This window comes from Bison bison, unplaced genomic scaffold, assembly GCF_000754665.1.
Source record: "Bison bison bison isolate TAMUID 2011002044 unplaced genomic scaffold, Bison_UMD1.0 scf7180017864312, whole genome shotgun sequence".
NCBI lineage: Eukaryota > Metazoa > Chordata > Mammalia > Artiodactyla > Bovidae > Bison > Bison bison.
The window spans coordinates 233,057-247,605 of record NW_011494884.1 but is presented as its reverse complement, the minus strand read 5'-3'; the positions used below and the strand labels follow the sequence as shown (position 1 = coordinate 247,605).

The window sequence follows — 14,549 nt, the reverse complement described above, 5'->3', positions numbered from 1 at the left end:
GGGAGGGGGAGGGGGAGTTAGTGTCTAAGCAGGACAGAGTTTCAGTTTGGGAAGATGAAAAGTTTTGTAGATGGGTGTTAGTGATGGTTCCATGACAGTGTGAGCATACTTCATGCCACTGAGCTATACACTCGAAAACATTAAGACAGTAAATTTGATGTCATGTGTGTGTTAGTCACTCAGTCGTGTCCGACTCTTTGTGACCCCATGGACTGCAGCCCACCAGGCTCCTCTGTTCGTGGGTTTCTCCAGGCAAGAATACTGGAGTGGGTAGCTATTTCCTTCTCCAGGGGATCTTCCTAACCCAGGGATCGAACCCAGGTCTCCTGCATTGCAGGCAAATTCTTTACCATCTGAGCCACCAGAAAGCCCCACGTTATGTGTATTTTACCATAATTTTATCAAAAAGATGTGCTTTCAGTACGACTCCAACTCTCCCTTTGAATTCTTTCCTCCATATTCCTGCCAGCCCCTTTGCCTTCTGTCCTCTTTCCTTTCCAAACCTGCTCTCAGGTAAGGCTCTGATAAACTCACGCACCCTGAGGCGCGAATCCATAATGAGGCTTGGTGACCTTCTCAGTCCCGGCATCTTTTTTACTTAAACAAAAACAGAAATGAAAAATAATGGTGATGTTTTGGGCATCAGAAGCAAACTAACCACAGGGCTGGAGGGAGTTGGCTGGAGGGAGGGTTGATCCTAGAATGCCTTCCTCGCTTTCACCAAGTTCACTCCATGTGGGCATCTGTCTGCTCCTCAGCTAGGGTCCTGCGCCCGGAGTCTGAGTCCTCCTTGGTGAGGGCAGAGCCAGAGGAGCCCAGTGGCGGTGTCGCCTATGCTGGTCAGTGGTGGAAGGGTGGAGTCCCAGGGTCAAGCATCACCAGCATCTCATTCCCAAACCTGGCTCTCCCAGCACCCTGATGGGCACCCCTGTTCCCATAGAACTCTCACCAAAACTGACATAATTTTTTTCATTAAGGTTTGAAACTCCTTCCCCTGCTGCCTTCACATCTTGACCTTTTAAGCAAAGCTTCAAGGCCCAGAAAATGAGCTCCCCTCGGCACTGCAGGGGGATGTGAAGGCACGGAGTGACTCACAGGCACAGACTGGAATAGCAGAGCTTGCAGAGAGCGGGTGGGGAGCCTGGTGGTGCCATAGACACCATATTTGTCCCGCCCCTTCCCAGGCTTACAGGGCTGTGCGTTCCCTTGGGACGCCTGAGCAGGGTGTCTTCAGGGGAGTCACGGTGGGAAACAGCAGGTCCTGAAAGACTGCCTTGGGAGACCAGTATCTGTGTCCCAGCGTAACTTGGGGAGGTACAAGGGGAGGGTTGGTTCATGTTGATGGTGAAAGAATTCAACCACAGCACCAGATCCATTGTGGCGGGGGCATCCCCGAGACCTATAGAAACACAAGGAAGTGTTTCATCTGGTTCTCCGGAAGAAGTCTGGGAATTCCCAATTCCCACAGCTGACTCAGGCTGGATTTGCAATCTGCTTTTTAGTAGCCTTGATTAAGTACGTAAAATTAATGATCAGAGCTCTTAATTATTAACGTACAGGGATACAGGGTCAGTGTCTTCCCCGAAGCCTGCCCAGAAGGGATTGTCTCTTAGGTGCAAAATTGGTTATGGAAATATTTAGAATATTGAGTTGAATTCTACTGGGCAGGCCTCCCCGTGGAATGAAACAAATGAACCAGGAATCCAGGACACAGTGCAAAGGATAGGTCAGAGCCCCTGATGCCTGCAAACCCAACTTTATTTATTTTTTTTTAATTTAAATTAATTTATTTTAATTGGAAGCTAATTACTTTACAATATTGTATTGATTCTGCCACACATCAACATGAATCCGCCACGGGCTTACATGTGTTTCCCATCCTGCAAACCCAACTTCAAAAAAAAAAAAAAAAAAAGATTCCAAATTTTTCACTCACTTGGGTTCAAAGGAGCCCATTAAATTCTCCCCAAACTGGGTAGCCGTTCTTATAGCCAGTTGGAGGTGCAGGCTACTTTCTCACTGAGTGTGTGGGGGCACCTGTGCTAAGTCACTTCAGTAGTGTCCAACTCTTTGTGACCCCATGGACTGTAGCCCACCAGGCTCCTCTGCCTATGAGATTCTCCAGGCAAGGATACTGAAGTGGGTTGTTATGCCCTCCTTCAGGGGATCTTCCTGACCCAGGAATGGGACTCAGGTCTCTTGCATTACAGGCAGATTCTTTGCCATCTGAGCCACCAGGGAAGTCTGGGAAAGAGTGGAGATTACCACAAACAGCATTTTTTCATGGGAGAGGTTAGTCTTTGAGATTTCCAAGACCAGTTTAAGCTCATGTTTTCAACACTTCCTTTTTCATCTCCTGTCTATATTGTGGAAACAATGGAACCAGACTGGCTAGTGTCAGAAGTCCTTGAATCAAGGTGTCTACAGGGCTGCACTCCTGCAGGCTCCAGGAGAGAATCACATTCTCATGTCTTCCAGCTTCTAGAGGTGCCCTCATTCCTTGGCCCCTGGGCCCTTCCTCCATCTCCAAAGCCAGCAAGGTAGCATCTTCATATTGCATTCCTCTCATCAGGACCCTTGTCATTATTACACTGGAGCCACTAAGATAACCCAGGACAATCTCAAGATCCTTAATCACTCCTTCCAAGTCCTTTTTGCATATGAGGCAACATTCACAGGCTCCAGGATTAGGATGCGGACTTCCTTGTGGGTCTTAATTTAGCCTATCTCAGTCCACCCCTGTCCCCAGTCAATCCCTTTGTCTACCCCATCCCTCCTAACCAACCAACTTTCTTTCCATTGTTGCAAACCAGGGAAGTGACCTTAATCATTCCATAACTGTGACCGTAAAGGGGACACGATGGAGAAACTTTTAAGTCAAAGAAATGCAAAACCACAATCGTGGCCTGAGATGAAGTGTATTTGATGTATTAAAGCACGAGCACCAACAACTTGCAGAGCCTTCTAGTGGCCCAGAAGTCCTCTGCAGATTCTTGCTTATCCTGAGCTGTCCTGTAAAGCATTGTCTTCAAGACAAATAAAACTCGGCGCTTTTTTCCCCCACCAACAATTGCTTTCTGTTGTCACTACAATGAACACAATATAAGCTACAACAAAAGCACAACATTTTAGCTCCATGTGGGGTAAATGGGATTTTGGGGTGGGCCTGACCCTCTAACGTACATCTGTTCTGTCCGCTGTTGGAAACGTCCCTGCGGAAGCACAGATCTGGCGGCTGCCAGTCAGTTTCCAGATTCACTTCTGGGTTGTCGTCTGTCTGCAGGTTGGGGATCGACTATTATTATTTTAATGTTTTTAAAAATCTTTTTATTTTTATTGAAGTATAGTTAATTTGCAATGTTTTTAACTCCTGTTATACAGCAAAGTGATTAGATTATATATATATATGTATTCTGTTTTTAATAGTCTTTTCCATCATGGTTTATCATAGGGAGCTCAGCTGTTGTTCTATGATGACCTAGAGGGGTGGGATGGGTGGATGGGAGGGAGGCTCAACAGGGAGGGGATATATGTATAACTATAGCTAGCTGATTCACAGCTGTTGCACAGTAGAAAATAACACAACACTGTAAAGCAATTATCCTCCAATTAAAAAATATATATAGCAGTTCAGTGCAGTCACTCGGTCGTGTCCGACTCTTTGTGACCCCATGAATCGCAGCACGCCAGGCCTCCCTGTCCATCACCAACTCCCGGAGTTCACTCAGACTCATGTCCATCGAGTCAGTGATGCCATCCAGCCATCTCATCCTCTGTCGTCCCCTTCTCCTCCTGCCCCCAATCCCTCCCAACATCAGAGTCTTTTCCAATGAGTCAAGTCTTCGCATGAGGTGGCCAAAGTACTGGAGTTTCATATAACCTATGATAAAACATAAAGGGGATTGGCTATTCTTGACCAAAGCCCTGGGCAGTGCCCCTGGCAGGATGATTCCTGACTGCCCTGTGCTCTTATAAGGGGCTGGATAATAACTAAATATACAGAAATAAATGAGGCTGGCAAATGGAACCTGAAACCCAACTCAGCTTCCCTACAAACTATGAGTTTGAGTTTCTTGAAAATACCTGACTTACATGGGCTTTGGCTATTCATTCTATTTCTCTACTCTGACAACAGGGAATTGGATCACTAAAGAAAATTCTGGTCCCATCGGAGCTTGCATTCTAATGAGGCATAACCCTGAGAAAAAATGTAAACTGCTCATACAATAATTTCAGATAGTGATAAATGCCCATGGAAAATAAAGCAGGGGAAAATGGCAAGGGTGACGAAGACAGACAAGTAGGGAGGATATCAGTACCGCAAGGGCTTGTCTGGAGTGACATAATTGATGAGCAGAGAGTGGGGGTGGCATGGGAGGTGCCACAATGGTAACAGCACGTTCAAAGGCCCTGGGGCAGGAATAAGCCTGGCTTGTTCAAGGTATTAAAAGAGGCCAAAGTGACTGAGCATGGTGGATAGTAATAGGTCAGATCGGAGAGGTGGGTAGGCCAGATGCTGCAGGATTTTGGGGCCACATTAGGAATTTGGACTTGATTTCCATGGCAGCCCTGGGAGTTTTTAATCAGGGAGCAGCAAGATCTGACTTCTATTCTAGAAGGCTTCTGCTGGCTATGGTGCAAGACTGGAATCAGGGCTTTTGGATACTGTTTCCAAGTCTAATTTCCTTGATTAGCCAGGACATGAGAAGCGAAGGCTTTCAGCAAACCTGGAGTTGAGGTTCAAATGCGGGTTCTGCTTAGTTCCATTAGGTCATGACATTTTCACCAGGTAGCATTTGAATTTCCCCCTGAGTTCATTGCTTGATGCATCACACTGTAGCAAAATGGCACGAAAATACTCCTGTGAATCAGACCTCTCCACGACCTCTTAATAACAGCTTCCCTGTAACCCTGCTCCATTTACGAATGCCAAGTGGGCGCCTTCTTTTCTTTCTGTGCCACAGAAACTGTCAGGTTACACGAAGATCGTACATAAAGCATTTGAAACAGAAAGGACTTATGTAGCTACAAAAAAAAAAAGGCAAAAAAACCCATGACTTTGTGACAGTCTGTTATTGAAGCCATAATTCATGTTGTAATGTTTGGGGAGGAGGGGAAGAAATTAAAATTCCGTGGTTGGAATAAAGCATGCTGCACAATGAAAAAATAATGGAGAAGAAATCAGGTAACTTCTCTCATCAAGGGCATGCCCTTGTCTGTTTCAAAGAAGCTAGAGGAGAGATTGAGGATTAGTAGAGCCTCCCAGATAAGATTTAAACATGGGAGTCCTGGGGGTTCTGGGCTGAAAATGGACGTGGTTTCTGAGGTTACTGGAGCATCAATCATCCAAATCCATGTGGTGCTTTGTTGCCATTTTTGTCCACTTTTATGACAGAGGTGAAATTTTAGGCAAAAGAATTTAGTATGGCTACACAATTTGAGTAACATTTTGTGTCTGTCAGCACTTTCAGTTCAAAGGGACAGAAGACAATTCAAATGGACACAAGTAAACCAAGGGAATCTATTGGCCCAAGTAACTAGAAAGGAAAGCATTAGCTTCAGGCACAGCTTGATCTAGTTGCTCATACAATGTCATTAGGACCCTGCTTCTTCCTCTACATCTCCCGAGTCTATTCTCAGATGAGTTCTTCCCTCATGAATGCAAATAGCAGTGTAGCTCCAACCTTTGTCTTTAACTTTCCAAGTACAGTGGGTGAATCTCTTCCCAAGGAATCTCTTCCCAGATTCCTACACAGTCTAGTATCTCATTCTCTGTGGATGCTACTTGGGTTCTATGCCTCTTCTCTCCCAATCCTCACATCCAGGGGATGGGATTATACTGATTGGCTACGCCTTGGTCACATCTCCAGACCTGATCCAATCACTGTGGCTGTGGTGAGGATGGGTGGGATGCAGAGAGAAGCTGTGTGCTGATTGGCCAGCCCTTGGTCACACGTATTCACCCCAGCAGGAGTGGACCCACTACGAAGTCCAGGACTGAGGATGAGGGAGGGGAAGTCTCCAAAAAGAACTTAAAGGGGAAGTGACAGATGACAGCTGGGGACAAATACCCACTGCAGCTCCCGTGCATATTGTAAACACCCCTTCTCTCCATTCTTGCTACTTTAGGTGAAAGCAGAGTATGCTCGGCTTAAACACACGCTCACCATAGTGACCAGAGAACGTGATTTGGCCGTGAAGGAGAAACACCAGCTCCAAGCCAAGCTGGAGAACCTAGAACAGGTCCTAAAGGTAGGACTCACTTCCACTTCCGCTTTCCACGGGGGTCAACGTGAGGAAGGAGGGGCCGCAGAATTCCAAAGCAGAGAGTGGTTGAAACTCCTTTTGAGTTTCAAAATCATAAAAATTCAGGGCTCTATGGGGCTGTTTTTACCCTTTCTGTGGTATACAAAGCAATAAATAACAAAATTTGAATGTTTCTGGAAGCGATCCCGTAAAACCAATTATGCATTTCCATTTCTTAGAATGTTAAACACAGCTGAGCAAGAGATGCTAGGCAGCACTTCCGAATGGAAATTGGGCTTAAGTTGAAGACCAGAGGTGTCTACGTTGGTTTTTCAGATTTCATGAATTTTAAGCTGTTCTTCAGATGGTTAACGACCTTTGTTATAAAGAGAATAGCTAAGTCAGAAAATTGCTTTATCAAGCTGCAGGTAATTGGATAGCCTCATGCATTCCTGATGAGCTGGGATCTCCTTCAATATTTAATGGGTGGGTTGATTTGCTTTTGATATTACTGAGTTAAGCTGAATGAATTCGTTGCCTTTTTTTTAAGTGTTAAAATTTTATTGGATTCTCATAGTGGGAAAAAATTTTTAACATAAAAGAATAAAATAATCACCTGCAGTTCTACAATCTAGTACATAGATTAAGCATTTGTATGGCACAAGCACAGAACAGAGTTACTGTGCGCCCACCCACCGTCCTGCACCAGGAAGTGATTTTAACTCCACCTTTAGCTTATTTGGGGGAACTGCTAGAACTCTGAGGGGACTCAGATCCATGATTGGTAAGGACTAGGGTGAGGTGCGAAATGGATACAGGGTTTCTTTTGGGGGTGATGAAAATGTTCTGGAATTAGGGTGATGATTACCAAACATTGTGAATGTACCAACACCTCTGAATTGTACGCTTTAAAGGGTGAATTCTATGGTATGTGAATTACATCTCAATTTAAGAGTGCAGGTGCATGTTCGTGCTGAGTCGTGTCCAACTCTTTTCAACACTGTGAACTGTAGCCTGCCAGGCTCCTCTGTGCTTGGGATTTTTTCAGGCAAGAATACTAGAGTCGGTTGCCATTTCCTCCTCCAGGAGATCTTCCTGACCCAGGGATCGAACCCACATCTCTTGCATTGCAAGCGGATTCTTTACCTCTCAGCCATTGGTGAAGTCCCCAGTTTAAGAGTAAAGATGCCCTATTGTTTCTGCTGGCCCTAAAGCGGAACCACACCCTTGTGTGATTCAGGAGGTGACAGAGCCATGCCCAGTGCTGGTGGTGTCTGAGACGCCCCCGAGTGTCTACCTGGCCCTCTCTGGAGGAAGGACCAAGGCTAACCCTGACCATGTTTCTTTTTACCCTTTGCTCTGAATTTAGAACATGGCCCTAATGGAGTGAGATGCCATGTAATTATTCATTTCAGGAGCTACCTGGACCACTGTGAGTTCTCTGAGGGCACAAACTGTGCCTCATTCAACTCTCTACCCATAGAGGTTGAGAAAGGTGGTGTTTGGTGTTTGGTGGGGTCAGTGGAGGATGGGCTGGGAAAGCAGAGTGTACCCACGGGCTTTGCTGAGGGTCTGTTGGAGAAAAGTCACCATGAAGGACAGTGTAGGGTAGAGGTTCTGGGGGACTGTGCCTCCTGGGTGACTATGCCTGCAGGAGGCATTTGACAATCTGGAGACATTTTTGATGTACATGACTGGGGAGGGGGCTATTGGCATCTCATGGGCACAGGCCAGGGATGTTGCTAACCCTCCCACAATGTACAGGACCACTTCCATAGCAGAGAATTAAGTGGCCCAAAATGTCATTGGCACCAAGGTTGAGAAACTGTGTCAGCTTCTAATTGTTGCTGTAACAAATTGTCACAATGTAAAATAAAACAGATGTATTTTCTCTCTTTTTTGATGTGCAAAAGCTATTTATTTTTTTAAAAAGCTTTTTATTTTCTATTGGGGTATAGGAGCTTCCCTAGTGGCTCAGACGGTAAAGAATCCGCCTTCTATGCAGGAGACCTGAGTTCTATCCCTGGGTTGGGAAGATCCTCTGGAGGAGGGCATGGGAACACACTCCAGTGTTCTTTCCTGGAGAATCCCCATGGACAGAGAAGCCTGGTGGGCTACAGTCCATAGGGTTGCAAAGAGTCAGACACAACTGAGCAACTAAGCACAGCACAGCACATAGCTGATTAGGACTTCCCAAGCTAGTGGTAAAGAACCCACCTGCCAACGCGGGAGACGTATAAGAGACGTGGATTCGATCCCTGGGTCAGGAAGATCCCCTGGAGGAGGGCATGACAACTGCCTCCAGTATTCTTGCCTGGAGAATCCCATGGACAGAGGAGCCTGGCAGGCTATGATCCATAGGATCAGAGAGTCGGACACGACTGAATCGACTTAGCACATGCACACACACATAGCCGATTAACAAACGGAGTTGTAACAGCTTCAGGTGAACAGTGAAGGGACTCAGCCATACATATATATGTATCTGTTCTCCCCCAAACCCCCCTGCCATCCAGGCTGCCACATAACTTTGAACAGAATTCTGGATGCTATACAGTAGGTCCTTGTTGGTTACCCATTTTAAATAAAGCAGTGTGCACATGTCCATCCCAAACTCCCTAACTATCCCCTCCCCCCATCCTTCCTTTTAGCAACCGTAGGTTCATTGTCCAAGCCTGTGAGTCAACAAATATATTCTCTTACACTTCAGGAGGTCAGATCCAAAATGAGTCACACAGGCTAAAATCAAGGTGTCAGTAGAACTGCCTGCCTCTCAGAAGGTTATAGGGAGACCATTTCCTGCTGTCCCCACCTTCTGACAGCTGCTCCTGGTTCCTGCCCCTCCCTGCAAAGCCAGCAATTAGCATCTTCTCTCTTCTCTGACTACTTGCCTCCCTCATGTCAGGAACCTGTGATGACACTCGGCCCACTTGGACACTCTCCCCATCTCAAATCTTTAACTTAATCCCAGTGAAAATCCCTTTGTCCTGTAAGGTGACATAGTCCCAGGCCCCCCAGGGCTTGAGGGGTGAACATCCTTGGGGAACATTATTCAGCCTGCTCCACCTGGAGTGTTTGGGGGAGATGACCAATAGCACCGATGCTACCTGTGAGCAGAGGAAGCCCTGTTTATAATTTTGGGGTGTGAAATTTCATTCTGTGTCTCCTGCCTGCCTGCTGGGTTTCAGGCCAGTCTTTCCTCTCATCCAGAGTGGGTGAAGGGCTGTGCATTCCCAGCTTTCGGGGCCCCACCACCCTTCTGTCTGACCTGGGGTTTGAGCCTCATCATCAGGGCCTTGCACACATGGAGACACCTGAGTTGACATCCAGGTTCTGACTGTGGTGCCCTGCAAACAGCCCTCTCCTTGGCTGCCCTCCGGTCCAGGGGGTACACACCAGGGCTGTCATCGGCGTTTGGTGGGGGGTGGGTAGACTGGGGAGGGGGACTGTGCAGGAGCTGAGGGTGGGCTTGGGGACTCTGGGGTGTGGAATCCCAGGGGCTGGGGAGCTGGACTGTGGTCCGTGAGGAGAGAGGGTGGGGTCCTGTTGGGCTCCTCCCTTTGGCTTCATTTCTAAGGATGGAATTGGGTGATGAGACTTTAGCTGATGAGCAGGCCATGGACAGCCATCAGTGGACATGGTCATCTTTGTCACCAGGAAGGCAGCAAGAGCAGGAGAGGTTAGAGGCGGTGAGGGGTCCATGGGGACAAGTGAGTGTTATGGGCCTGGGATTCTGGTCACCGTCTCCCCTTGGTCACCAGCTCCCACTACTGTTTTGTCCTATTTTTCACTTGGTGGCCAGAGCAATACTGTAAAAATAGAAATCAGATCCCAGCACCATCCTCAAACTATTCACATGACCCTTCCTCCCGCCCCAGCTCACTTACCCAAAGCCTGGCGCCTTTACTAGCCTCAGCCCAGGCCGTGCGGTCACCCTCACTTCTTTGGACCCCTGTTCTCCACTCTCTGCCCTGATGCCATCCACTCCCAGCTCTATTTCTGGAACAAATCCAGGCACTGAGTTTTTTTTTTTAACTTTTTATTTTATATTGGATTATAGCCAATTAACAATGTTGTGATAGCTTCAGGTGGACAGCAAAAGGACTCAGCCATACATATACATGTATCCATTCTCCCCCCAACTCTCCTCCCATCCAGGCTGCCACATAACAGTGAGCACAGTTTCTGGTGCTATACAGGAGATCCTTGTTGGTTATCAATTTTAAATAGAGCAGTGTGTATATGTTGTTCCCAAACTCCTTCATAAAGTTCTTCTCCTCAGTACCCATGTAATGAGTGGATGAACCATGGGGCCCCCGCAGGAGGGCTGAAATGTAGGACATGCCCAACCAGGCTGGCCTGGGACAGGGGCCTTATTGGAGGCAAACGGGGCTCTTTCACAAAAGATTTGTGCTCCATGCAAAAAAGGGAGACAAAAAAGATCTGGAGATTAGAAGAGGCATGTCCTTTGTAAAGGGGTTGATTCCATGGCAGTTGAAGGAAAACGCGTGTCTTGTGAATTTGCAAAACCTTATGGGACCTGCCCTTTTCTTACACCGGGCACTGAGAGCCTTTTGGGCTAAGAACAGGAGGGAAAAAATCAGGGAGGTGACAATCTGGATAGAGTTGCTGAAGTCCCTGGGTGCTTGGACAGAACCTGCTAAACTTTGCTGCTTTCAAAGAACCACTCTCAAGCCAGGAAACTCCATGTTTTGTCAACATTGCTTCAGCTTGGACCAGTTGAAAACACCATGTTCTTCTGATAATTTGGTCATGGTCATAAAAGGGCTATTCAAAATTAGCCTTTTTTCCAATTTGGTGAAAGTGAAAGTGTTTAAGGCTCAGTAGTGTCCGACTCTTTGCAACCCCATGGACTGTAGCCTGCTAGGCTCCTCTGTCTGTGGGATTTCCAAGGCAAGAATACTGGAGGGGATAGCCAATTCTCCAGGGGATCTTCCCGACCCAGGGATCAAACCTGGGTCTCCTGTGTTGCAGGCAGATTCTTTACCATCTGAGCTACCAGAGAAGCCCATTTTATTATTTTTTAAAAATTTATTTAATTGATGTATAGTTGATTTACAATATTGTGCTAAATTCTGCTGTACAGCAAAGTGATTCAGTTATGCATGTGTATTCTTTTCCATTATGGTTTATTACAGGATATTGAATAGAGTGCCCTGTGCTGTATAGTAGGACATTGTTGTTTATTCATTCTCTATATACTGGTTTGCATCTGCTAACCTCAAACTCTCAATGCATTCCACACACCCCACCCCCACCTTTAGCCTTTTTTTCTCCTTGAGGAGCAAAGACCATCAGTGGGCAATGGAGAAGGGAGGAGGTGATTGCCGTGCTGAGCTGAGATGCAGCTGACCTGGCTTAGAAAATGCTATCATTTCTGTTAACTCAGGTAAAATGATGACCTTGCATTTCCAGAAGTTCCTGGACATCCCTACAACTCCTGGAGTGTGATGTACAGTCAGGGGTTGTCATTGATTTGTATTAAATTGAATCCGCAGACTGGTGTTGGTCAACCTAATTTGCTGTGAACCAGAGAGAACTCTGTCCATGGGATTCTCCAGGCAAGAATACTGGCATGGGTTGCCATGCCCTTGTCAGACATGACTCAAGCAATTTAACACAAACACACAAAGAAAACTTGCCCAGTGAGGGGCAATTTGGGTGGTGCAGGAGTCCAGCCTCAGCATACCTGCAGCAGAACCTGGACCACTTGGCTGACCCTTGACCCTCATCTGGGAGAAGCAAAGATGCTGTGCCGCTGATTTGGGGTAGGAACTGGTGACCAGCTCACAGGATCACTTCATCCTTTTTTTGTTTTTAACCGAAATTGTGAATATGTAGCTGCTAAGTCGTGTCTGACTCTGCAACCCCATGGACTATAGCCTGCCAGGTTCCCCTGTCCATGGGATTCTGCAGGTAAGAATACTGGAGTGGGTTGCCATTTCCTTCTCCGAATTGTGAATGGAACCTATCTTTTCCTTCAAAATACAAAAGCTATTTGTGAAACTAAGATAAGATTGAATATGTGGCTGTTTTCTAAGACAATCCAATTAGAATAATACTGAAACTGTCTAGAAGCCCCTGCACTAACCAAATGGATCATATTTTACCAGATTTGAATTTGTTCTGATTTTTATACTTTTAAAAATAATAGGGACTTCTCTGGGTGGTGCTGTGGCTAAGATTGTGTGCTCCCAATGCAGGGGGCCCAGGTTCAATCCCTGGTTGGGGAACTAGATCCCACATGCCACATCTAAGAGTTCACATACTGCAAACCCAACATAGTCAAATAAATCAATAAAACTTTTTAAATAAAAAGTAAAAATAATAATTGATGAGTTCACTGTCTGTATATATATTTTTTTATCATGCTTATTTCCCAGAATATCATCAAATCACAAAAAACCGTCACATGTAATAGAACATGCACAGATAATATGAATGAAAGGAGAAAATTCAGATAAAGAGAAAGGAGAATTCAGATTCACTAGCTTGGAAGTTAGACATAGTTACTCTAATTTGGCCTGCATCTCCATGCAGCCTGGATATAAAGGGAAATAGAAACAATGATGTAATTCACATTCCTTAGAGAAAGGAACCTACTGTTTCCCCAGGAAAACAAAGCATGGCTAACGAAACGTGATGGTCTTACTTAGAATGGAACGAAACGTGATGGTCTTATTTAGAATGTTATGTTAGAGGAAGATGCAGAGCAATATAGTAGAAAATATCTTCTGAAGCATCTTCATAGCAACTGAGGGGCAAAATTTTCCCCCTTGCCTTTATTTTGGGGTTTTGGAAATAAGCATGATTGAACAGTATACATGTGGACAGTGAATTCATCAATTATTATTTTTACTTTTTATTTTAAAATTTTTGTTGATTTATTTGACTGTGTTGGGTTTGCAGTATATGAACTCTGAGTTGCGGCATGTGGGATCTAGTTCCCCAACCAGGAAGTAACCTGGGCCCCCTGCCTTGGGAGCACAGAGTCTTAGCCACTGCACCACCCACGCAGGTCCTTATTATTTCTAAAGACATGTGGATTCCTCAGGCCATTGTCTTGAGCTGTTACAGCAAGGAAAACTGGGGAGAATCATTAAAGCCAGATTTCCCACACTTAGGAAGAACCCAAGAAGTGTTCTTTGTGGTGGGAACTGAAGAAGAGGAAAATTAATGTTCCTGGACCAATTTCTGGTCTATGGAATTAAAAATACCAAGAGATGAGACTTCTGTGGTGGTCCAGTAGCTAAGACACCAAGTTCTCAAAGCTGGGGACCTGGGTTCAATGCCTGGTCAGGGAGCTAGATCCCACATACTGCAACTAAACATCCCACATGTGCCACAACTAGGACCCAACATAGTCAAACTAATAAGTAAAAATATTTTTTAAAAATACCATGAGATGGAAAACATCAGAGTCTGAACAAAGGTGAGATGAGAAGGCTCCCCTGTGCCTATTCGTCTTGTCTGGTTGGGAATTGCCACATCCTCAGGCTCCTTATCAGGGGAAAAAGACATACCTGAACATCTCAACAGAGGTCTACACAGTTGGAACAAAGCGTGGTGTCCCTGGCCTGTGGGTGTTTATTGCATGACCATTCAGTCATTGATTCATTCACTCATTCACACTTGTCACTTGAGCACTGCTTGTGTTCCAGGCCCAGTTCCCCAAAGCAGGGATTGCTGTAGTTACAAAACCGAGTCAGTGGGAACAGTTCATGCAGAAAAAGACAAGCATTTGTAACATGATGTCAGATCAGATCAGATCAGTCGCTCAGTCGTGTCCGACTCTTTGCGACCCCATGAATTGCAGCACGCCAGGCCTCCCTGCCCATCACCAACTCCCGGAGTTCACTCAGACTCACGTCCATCGAGTCAGTGATGCCATCCAGCCATCTCATCCTCTGTGGTCCCCTTCTCCTCCTGCCCCCAATCCCTCCCAGCATCAGAGTCTTTTCCAATGAGTCAACTCTTCGCATGAGGTGGCCAAAGTACTGGAGTTTCAGCTTTAGCATCATTCCTTCCAAAGAAATCCCAGGGCTGATCTCCTTCAGAATGGACTGGTTGGATCTCCTTGCAGTCCAAGGGACTCTCAAGAGTCTTCTCCAACACCACATTTCAAAAGCATCAATTCTTCGGTGCTCAGCCTTCTTCACAGTCCAACTCTCACATCCATACATGACCACTGGAAAAACCATAGCCTTGACTAGACGAACCTTTGTTGGCAAAGTAATGTCTTTGCTTTTGAATATGCTATCTAGGTTGGTCATAACTTTCCT

The 14,549-nt window shown here is 45.9% G+C and overlaps 1 protein-coding gene across 1 annotated transcript in view; it reads left to right on the top strand.

Moving 5' to 3' along the window:
- LOC104997596 (RIMS-binding protein 2) overlaps positions 1 to 14,549 on the top strand; it is a 217,323-nt gene that overhangs the window by 89,805 nt on the left and 112,969 nt on the right. Inside the window, exon 3 of the mRNA XM_010852440.1 lies at positions 6,130 to 6,252. Within this exon, the coding sequence (XP_010850742.1) occupies positions 6,130 to 6,252 (123 nt within the window). The remainder of the gene's footprint in view (positions 1 to 6,129; positions 6,253 to 14,549) is intronic.